General features: G+C 35.8%; 1 protein-coding gene across 2 annotated transcripts; it reads right to left on the minus strand.

Moving 5' to 3' along the window:
- Positions 1-1178: 1178 nt before the first annotated feature.
- Positions 1179-4545, minus strand: LOC147495682 (uncharacterized). Of its 2 annotated transcripts, XR_015197638.1 has the most exons (8): positions 4311-4545; positions 3742-3860; positions 3563-3660; positions 3076-3151; positions 2907-2987; positions 2764-2815; positions 2456-2625; positions 1179-1463 (listed from the first exon to the last, which is right to left on the minus strand). XR_015197638.1 is itself a non-coding variant. In XM_086564304.1 (7 exons), exons 1-7 carry the CDS (start codon positions 4396-4398, stop codon positions 2507-2509), a joined length of 633 nt encoding a protein of 210 aa, XP_086420430.1. In that variant the 5' UTR covers positions 4399-4545; the 3' UTR covers positions 1503-2506. The 2 variants fall into 2 exon arrangements, 1 of the variants encoding a protein (XP_086420430.1); XM_086564304.1 differs by lacking the exon at positions 1179-1463 and having other exon boundaries at positions 1503-2625.
- Positions 4546-9811: the final 5266 nt, after the last annotated feature.

Consider the following 9811-nt stretch of genomic DNA (forward strand, 5'->3'; position numbering starts at 1 on the left):
CAAAAAGAGAGAAATTACGACCGTCACAAAATCCTCAAAATTCCTAGTTTTACTAGTTTGTCTCTCATAAAGAAAAAAAAAAAAAAAAAAAAAAAAAAAATAGAATAAACTAACAAACTGTGTATTTCTTTTTCATCTTATTCCCACAAAAACAGATTAATAACAATAATATCATCTTTTTGTTAGCTTGTTATTAATGCATCCATCCGGAAACTAGACACACAACCACTACACTACACAATTCTTATGTTATGATTTTCAAAAATTATATATATCACAAAATATGTAAAAAGGTGCAAAAAAAAAAAAAAAAAAAAAAAAAAAAAAAATGAGCTTTTTTGTTACGGCAATATCTATATGCCTCATGTAAAAATTCACCTAGGGCCTCCACAATCTCAGAGCCGGTCCTGCTACCAACATGGATATAGCAGCTCAAAGCACCAAGCCACCAATGGGTAACTCCTAGTTGGTACAAAATGCTTATATACCAAGCAATAGGAATATACATCTTAGGTGTGGCTCAGACGCTCAGTGCAAGGCTCCCAGCAATAGCCTCACTTAATACGCTTTTTCCCAAGCTTATACACCCTTCCACCTTGTAGGTTGATCCCATAATATGCGCAATTAAGGTTCTAGACTTGCTACTATTTATTCACCCAAAGAAAAAAAAAATAGAAACTTGCATGACCGCTCAGGTGACTGAAATGTACTCTCATCGATATCTTTCTTGTAGACGCAATGTAATATCATAATAGCAGTAAATTGGGAATGAATTAAGAGAGTAGAAAATCTACAGTGCGCATGAGAGAGAGAGTGGTGGTAGTCAATCGAGGCCACTCATCACGGCAAATGGTGCGTGTATATTGCATCACAAAGTACTGTGCAAGGGCACAAATGTACCGGAGTAGCAGGCATACTCTAGAACTGCTATTAAGAGATTATACTGAAATGCTAACACACAAGATGTCAAAAAGATGTAGGTTTCACTTTACGAAAGGAAAACAGAAGCATTAACGTTCTGTCGTTGTTGAAACATAAGTTCCAATACACTCAGTCTACACTGCATACAATTTTCTACAGAATCGTTAAGTGTTGAAATTGGACGGTTCAATCATATGGGTGATTGGGTGAATATGAAAGTGGGCATTAGATGCTACTGAAGTTATCAAAGCTGTGAAAGCGCAGAACTTCAATTCGACCTATATTCGATTAAGCTCTAAAAGGACTATTACCAATTCTCTCCATTTTGCTGGTTACAGTGACACCACATGACCACAGGAAGAAAAAAAAAACAAAAAAAAAAACCACCATCCAACGGGCGACAGTTTCGCATGAAAAAGGAAAACCCCCAAAGGCCCAAATAGCATCTCCGTGAACTCCAACATTTGCACCAATGGAAAATCTAGCCTTTGATGCCGGCTAATTAAGTGTCTTTTGTCTTTAAGCTGTTCTGCACGCCAAACCTGACACAAGTGCAAATGTCAGTGGACACAAATTAATTGCATATACCAATTGTCCACGGTTATAGATGCAAGCAAAGGGAGGAAGAAACAAATAGGACAAGAGCTGTTCATAATATACGACGTAACTACATTTTTTTCCACTGTTGCTAATAAAATAATTTATTGGATATAAAGATGCGAAAGGAGTGGATCGGTTAAACAGGCATAAGTGCATAACTAAGAAATCCATCTAGATGAAAGCTTCTAGCAAAGTTCCCAGGAGTCCACCCGCCTGCCACTGCATTGGCATAGGGAGAACTGCTTTTGGGGAGAAAAAAAGTTGGGAGGTTTATTTTGATCGTGTCATTCCTAAATAGAGCTGTGGTGGAGCCTGTACAATTTTTTTTTAAAAGACTACCTTAGCACCTAAAAATTTGGCAAAAACAATCCTTGAATAAAAAACAACATCAACTGATTTTCATAAATATCATTATAGTATTGAACCCAATCCTTGAATCAAGTTCCCATATAATGGTACTGACTACTTAGTAAGAACGTCATCTTCTGTTAATAGAAAATATTAAACTGCGCTTCTGATAATTTGAGTTCAGATAGCAATGTTCCTCTAACAAGATTTACACAATAATAAAAACAATCCAGTTAACCAGCTCAGACATTTAGGATCGAACTGCTAAATAAACTGAAAGGGAATAACTTACATTACGTGTGCACTTGCAGTGCCTAGCAGATATACTTTGTCCAGACTTATCAGCAAGTTATGTGCGTAGTCATATAGATAACAATAAATGAAACTTGTAGATATTCAAGGAAATGAAGAAGATAATGACAACAAGTGAACAGATACTCGGAGGGAATCGACATCCATCAAGGATTATTCATGCATGGGCTGTTCAGTGCTTGCCCACGTTATTAGCATGTGTTAACAAAACGAGAACAATTATAAGAATAAAATGAAATAAATAAAAGAAAAGAAAAGGTGGACGAGTTTTTACCTCAACAAGTACTCTTCCTTGTTTTGCAGCTTCTTTTGCTCTGTAATTCTGCTACTCTTTTGCAAAAGATCTTGCTTTCTTTTGATAAATTGTACAGAAGTCGTCGTCGTCTGAAAGGATGGCGGGAATAAAATCGTCTTCATCGTCTTGATTTGTTCTACTCATGCTATCTGCAATATTGACAGACTGTATTAGAGAGAAAGAAAATACACACACGTGTACTACTATCCACCACTACTGCACAAACATGAGGTGAAGCGATATTGTTAGTTATTCAATAATGGCAAGACCACCAAAATCCTCCATACCTTCGTCAGATACATATTCCATCCATCTTTTCAAACATTCCACTTTAGATTCCTATTTATCGCATAAGAGGCAGTAAGAGAATGATCATCAATTAGAGTAAATCAATAGTACTAGTATGCTTAAGAAAGATCAACGATCGTACCGCTATCTCTGCCATCGTAGGAATGTGCTGATTGTGTCGAAGACAACGACCATATCGTAGCTTCGGTTCAATTAGTTTCATCTGTAATGAAATGCAAAGGTGCCATTACCAAGAGGAAATACATGAAGTGAATCACATAATAAAATCATGTGTGGGAAAGATATATAACCATCCCGAGAAGTTCAACTTCTTCAGCTGTTCTCTCTCTCTGAGTGTCTCCCTTCTTTCTAGGGGTTGGCCTTTCCCTGTAAAGAAAAATTAAACTTGAGTTTGTAAAACTTGATAAATAGAGGTAGTACACATATCTAGATTTAAACAAAAAAAAAAACAAAATGTTGGAAAATTAAAATCAGAAAAAACTTACTTAAGCAAACACTTCTTCATGGATTAAAATCAAAACCCTAGAATCACAGAAGTAAAAAAAAAAAAAAAAATTGAGAAGAGAGAGGAAATTATTTTGAAAGAATTTTACAGGGAAGATTTTGGGAACTGTGGGATAATTGGTTTCTTTAAAGTCAGTAAATCAGCCATGGGGATTTTGTCCATGCTGCTTATAATTTAGAATGAAAGAAGAATGGTTAGTTGTCCACTTTCTTTTTTCTCTAGATGAAGATGCAACCTTGAAGAGCATTCCCAAGACCATTAAAAATTCATACCTTGTTTCCATAATATTCTTCCTCATTCGTTTCTGCATCCGAGTCATTCTGGTGAGCCGCTGCTTAGTCTTACGTACAAGAACACTGGGAAAATACATCTGTCATATTTAAAAATGAATGCACATTAGCAATTTACTCGCAGCAACTGTAACTAAGAGAAACCAAGTAAAGTAGCATACCAAATGTTTGTCAATCAGCTTAAGTGCTTTCCTATAATTTCTTGGTAACTGAACTAGCATCCGATATTTATTTGGCACGCGATCTCTTTTTTTATTTTTCACTTTTAAGTATAAGAAGCCTGCACAAAAAACAAAATGTATATTATATCAACTAGCAAGAACCTATCTTAATGGAAGATCAATAGCTGAGAACCTAGAGCACACACCACAGGCTGGACCAAATTACACAAAAAGTGTGTCAACTATATAATATAATAACAGTCCAACTCCCTGAGATTTGCTAATATCGTAGCCAGGAAGGAGAAAAAAACCCAACCCAACAACAACTCAGAGGATTAGTATAATCTATTGAAATCATGCCCATCTAAAGATTTTTCCTTATGACATCAGGAGGGAGCCCTCCAAAAAGTGTTCAGAATGACATTAAAAGAAGCCCTTTACAAACATGAATAATTTAGGTCTGCAATTTGGAAGCACTAATAATTTCTTCGTTGCCGTTACTAATTATATGAGTTTAGCTGAAAAGATAAAAAAAAATTCAAAATAAAATAAGAGAATATTGTTATTACCATCGCTGTAGTGCAGTGTAACGTAGTCACCGGGGCATGAGGAGAGTCGTTTGGGGATCCCAGTTTTTACGTTGTCGTTCTTCTTCATCCTCGAATTCGTCTCCTTAATATTTGTATGTGTGTTTAAGGTACGAGGTCGCCGAAAAAGTGTATGTGAAACTGACTTGGTATATTTTTTTCCAACTGTCCAACAAACTCCAATTGTATCGGGTGCTTTATACTCATGCACATAAAGGGTGTGTAAGTCATTTTTTTTTTTCGCTACAAACATGTGATATATATATTAGAACATAAGGGGTACCATACTACAATCCAGCAAATGCTTTGGCAGTAGACTGACATCCTGAGTCTGGATAGCCCACTTTGCTAGTGCATGTGCCTCAGCCGTTATACATACGACTGATCCACCTAAACTTACAAAAAGTAAAAGGTTTACATAACTCCTCAATCATTAACTTAATTGGTTCTAGTCTCCAATAATGAGAGTTAGACTCACGAGTGTTTTGTAAATCCATCATGACTAATTTACTGTCACCCTCAAACAAAAACGAGTTCCCTCCCGTACTCCTAGCTAGCTTTGCTGCGACCTCCAGTGCCACCATTGCTGCTTCTTCAACCTCCTGAGCTGTGAATCTCCTGATGGCTGCCCCTCGTAGGTTCCCTTCATTGTCCCAAGCCAGTGCTCCAGCTGCTGCCTTTCCAGATTCTCTGCAGTATGCCGCATCACACTTTATTACAATGGTATCTAAGTCAATAATAGGAAATAATTCATTATATTCATCAATATTAGAGATAAAAGGAGTGCAGTGTGGGTTATTTTTATTCCCAACTCCCTGGTTGTCCTCATAAGCCTGCAGACATCTGTTCCAAAGTGCATAGGATCGTCTGATCAAGCTTTCTCTGCTGCTGTTTTTCCCTTCGAATTTTGTTTTGTTTCTCAAATCCCAGATCTCCTGGAGGAGGATAAGTGCCAAGACTCCCTTTTCTGCAATACCCTGATCCTCTGCCTTGCTCCATGTGATGAAAAGATCTATCCAATCTCTTATTGAGTTCTCCTCCATCTCATGTATCTTTCCTCCCAGGTTAGAGGCAAACCAAATGGATCTAATCCATTCACATTGGAAAAAAAAATGTTTAGGATCCTCCTTTCTGATCCAAAGAAAAAGGACAAAGAGAGGTCTCCTTTAAGATTCCTTGTTTCAAGCAATTCCCCTGTAGGTAGGATTCCCATGTACATCTTCCATATAAACAGCTGATTAGATGCTGGTATATGAGTTCTCCAAATAGCTTTTATAGTCATAGTGTTAAAAGAAGATGACTGCTCCAAAATTCGATGTTCCTTCAACTTGTTATAAGTCGACTTCTGACGCATGTTACCATTTCGGGTACCTATCCATCTTAGTTTGTCTTTGCTTGCATATCTTGGTCTGATTGGTACTTGCTTAATAAGATTTCCTATAGTGGGTGGGAATAGGTGATCAATCCTATTTGTATCCCACCCACTACCATCCTCAAGCATGATATTCTTGACAGTAAGGGTCTGAGTATCTATCCTTGTAGGAATCATATCACCCAGGGAACAAGATTTATTATTAATACACAACCAAGGTTGCATCATTAAAGACACATCCTCCCCTTTACCTATACTCCATATACAATGAGGTTTAATGCTTTGTGCCACTCTGTGAACCCCTTTCCAGAACCAGGAGGCATACGGTGGTGGATCCTCTTTTATGTCAATCCAATTTTTACCATACACAACAAGGAAAGTTTGAGCCCAGAGGGATTTTTTATCAGTTAGAGCTTTCCATGCCAACTTAGCTAGCATAGCTTTGTTCATGTCTTGTGTTCTTCGAAATCCAAGACCACCCAAGGCCTTAGGTTTGCATATGCTATTTCACCCAATGGTGTGTAAGTCATAAGTGTACCATTGAGTGTAGAATTCAGAATGTTTATTGGAAAAAAGAGAGTAGAGTTTAGAATTGTACATGCGTACAGTTTATCTCGAGATCATTTTATGGCATTTGTTTTAATTTTTTTTTTCTCTCAATGTGTTTTTCACAGTTCAAGACTTCACGCTTATACAATTGTGAATTTGTGTTCGACACTCAGGTAGAGAAGTCACATAGGTCCAATCTGCTGACTTAATCAACATTATTATATGGGATTATAGATTATAGATAGACAGATGATGGTAATGAGAAGGCCAAACACTACGTGATTATAGCTTTGCTACACTTTTTTTTGGCACAGGCAAAGAAAACATAACAGTCTCGTAAGATTTTTTTATTGTTTGAGATATCCAAAAGTTGCACGTTTTTGCTATTATGTAATAACTTTGTCGATATTATACAAGAGATGTTTACAATATGGTATAATTGGTTTTTACTATTTTTGATAGATTCTAGCTAATACTTGTTTCTTTTTGTTTATTTTATTTTTAATTTTTGTAGCAATGAATCGCCGAACAAAGAATGTGTCTAAAGTTGTTTCATGTGTGATTGGCGGTGGTAGCTCGAGTGCTAGCTACTAATAAATAAGCCAGTGAAAAAGCCTAGAAACCGTCAACAATTAGCCTAGAGAATCAGGAACCTTTCTATGTGCAGAGAGATCCCATCTACGACTTGGTGAGTTTTATTTATTTATTTTGCGTTATTCTATTTAGGTTGCATTATATATTTATTTTGCTTAATTATGTTGCAGCATGACGTTTTGAGAGAAACTGGAAATATGATACGACGCAGTATGGATGCGGGTGTTAATGCAATTCCTAAGGATGCGATGACATATTTTCAGATGGCGTACCATATGACTCAGACACAATTTATTTCTCGTGGAGATTGGGGTGATGTTTTATGAAGAAGTTGTAAAATTTGAAACAACTTTATTTATTTGATGAAATTGTAAAATTTCAAACAATGTATGTGACTGGTTTTGTTATGGAATTCGTTGTGTTGATTTATGTTGTGGATGTTTGATTATGTTGGAAATGATTTACGAGTGTTTGATTTACGAGTGTTTGAGTTTATGAGTGCAGGATGTTTATGAGTTTATTCGTTACACAAAAACACTTGATTTTTTTTTTGTTCCAAAAGGCCCAGGCACGCCAAATTAAATGAAGTTGTTTTATAAGGCGCAATCCTGCCAATCGAAATTGTTTTGTAAGGCCCAGTCATGCCAATTGAAGTTGTTTCATAAGGCACAATTAAGCCAACCAAAATTGTTCTATAAGGCACAGTGATGGCAAATTTGCCATTTAAACGGTTAAACCTTTCTTTTAGTACCAAACAGCCTACACTAGCTTATTGGATAAAAAACATGTGGTAGACATCTACAAAACATAATCATTTTGGTCCCAAAAATCCGACTTGCTCCTTAGTTGATGGTTTCATAAGGCACAATTTAGCCGTTCGTTGTTGTTGTTGTTGTTTTTTTTTTTTGTTATTATCAAGCAGCCATAATTTGATCAAAATAGCACTAATTTGCCAAATAGAAACATTTAGTTTCCAAAAGGCAAACATGTGCCTTATAGGGTGGGTTCATAAGGTCCAATCTGCCCTTGTGAGTCGGTTTGATCGATAAAAGAGGTTGCAACAGGTTAACTTGATGTAGTTAGGGGGGTGCCCAACACAAAACCTATTTTTTAGGTCAATGACAAACTTGTCATAAATCTTTTTTTTTTTCGGGGTCTTCCCAACACAAAATAGAAGGTGACCGTAGCGAGTACCTTTAACATTTGTTTTTAAAAGAGTCCGGCTACTCAATAACCGGGTACTGGGATCAAACCCCAACAACTACTCTGTATTTGATGACACATACATGTCTCCACTTAACGACCTGATAACTTCCCCGTTTCTCTACTTACATTTCCCTTTTTTCTATTTTTTATTTTTTGGTAATTACCAAAAAAAAAATCCTTTTTTTCTATTTATTTCTTTCCAAAAACCAAATACACCACTAAATAAAATTTACTGGACTTAGAGTACGTTTGGAAACCTTGAGAATTCTTATCTTAACCGAAATTGGTGGGTTTTCTTATTCTCATGTGTGTTTGGTTGCACAGAATTAGAATTCTAACAAGACTTGGATTCTCACCCTAAAACTATGTTAATTGGGATTCTCACAATAGTTAAGGATAGTTAATTTCTAAGATATAGTTAACAAAGAAGTGCATCTTTAGAAAAAAGAGTTTGCGATATAGAGGTCCTAAAATATGAAAGAGTCTTAAAGAACCCTTATTTAATTAAATGACGCGTGTACATGTTTTTGAAGGGACTAAGAGAATTCTTATGGACAACCAAACAATCCTATTTCTCACATTATCATCGAGAATTCAATTCTCAGAGAATTCTAATTCCCATTCGTTCCCAAACGTACCCTTACTCGTCTTCTTCTTTTGTCTAGTGTTGCCAACTTGCCATTGCCATGTCCATCAGGAATAAGCTCTTGCTCCAATTGCTTTTTCTTCTAATAAATAAAATTCAATCAATTCATATTAAGCACTAACAAATTGATAAAATTTTACAAGATTATGACTTTGAAGTGTTTTAGAAGTACATGCATGAAGGCATGAGTATGGGGATAATAATGAAGAAGGGTCCTCTTTGGGTTGAAAAACAATGGTTCATTTCTTCTATTGGGATTAATAATAAAATTTTCATTTTGATGATTATTCTTTTCTATAATTACAAATGGAAATCCTATAAAAAGGTTGTTAGACTTGTTCTTTTCCCTTGTAAACCACAATTATAGAGCATAAATAAGATGATTTAAGGTTTAATTTATATCAATATAATAACAACTCAAAATTATCAAATTTCATATTGATGAAAACTTTTTAGCTTTGGAACAAAACAAGTTTATAATATTTACATCTCTTTTTGCTTCTTTGTGTTTTTTCTAATTGAATTCTGGGTGTGGGGGCGTTCAACATGTTTGCACGATCGGTTTGACAGTTTTTAGGAGAGGAAGAGCGCCTTTTGTTTCCCTGGGGGTAAAGAAAATAAAATAAATAATAATAGGAAGTTAACTTTTCGTTTAGGCTAAATCTATGGTGCGCGAGATGTATAGGATACGCGGGATTCTTGTCCACTCATTCTACAAACTGGCAACCGGTAGAATAAGTGTACAAAAAAGGGTAAAAAGGGTAAAAAGGGTATATCACTTTCAATAAAAATAAAAATAGCCGTATGCCCGTATTATATTTTTTTTATTATACGACTCCACCAGTAACCAGTTTCGTCTCCCTATAATTTTTCTCCCTCTAAAAGCGAAACATGGTGATTAAATAGAGAGTTCTCATAATCAACTTGTAACAATTGGAGTGTTTACTAGTAAGAAATTATTATTCTTCATCATCTTATCAGAAGTATAGGAAATGTCGTTGGTGAATGCCGAGATCTTGTTCTTGATCCCATTGCTTGCACAGGTGAATGAGCATGTCAGCATGCCAAGCTCTCTATGCTTAGAAATGCCACTAGACTTTATCAAATTTTTGCAGG

Source organism: Coptis chinensis, chromosome 6 (assembly GCF_015680905.1).
Source record: "Coptis chinensis isolate HL-2020 chromosome 6, ASM1568090v1, whole genome shotgun sequence".
Taxonomy (NCBI): domain Eukaryota; kingdom Viridiplantae; phylum Streptophyta; class Magnoliopsida; order Ranunculales; family Ranunculaceae; genus Coptis; species Coptis chinensis.

Bases quoted from the DNA above. Each gene is read 5' to 3' on its own strand.
- LOC147495682 (XM_086564304.1), bottom strand. From the start codon at position 4,398: ATGAAGAAGAACGACAACGTAAAAACTGGGATCCCCAAACGACTCTCC. The intron at 3,861-4,310 runs GTAATAACAATA...TTTTTTGTGCAG, and splicing joins TACACTGCACTACAGCGATG to GCTTCTTATACTTAAAAGTG. The intron at 2,626-2,763 runs GTATGGAGGATT...TCAATATTGCAG, and splicing joins GGAATATGTATCTGACGAAG to ATAGCATGAGTAGAACAAAT.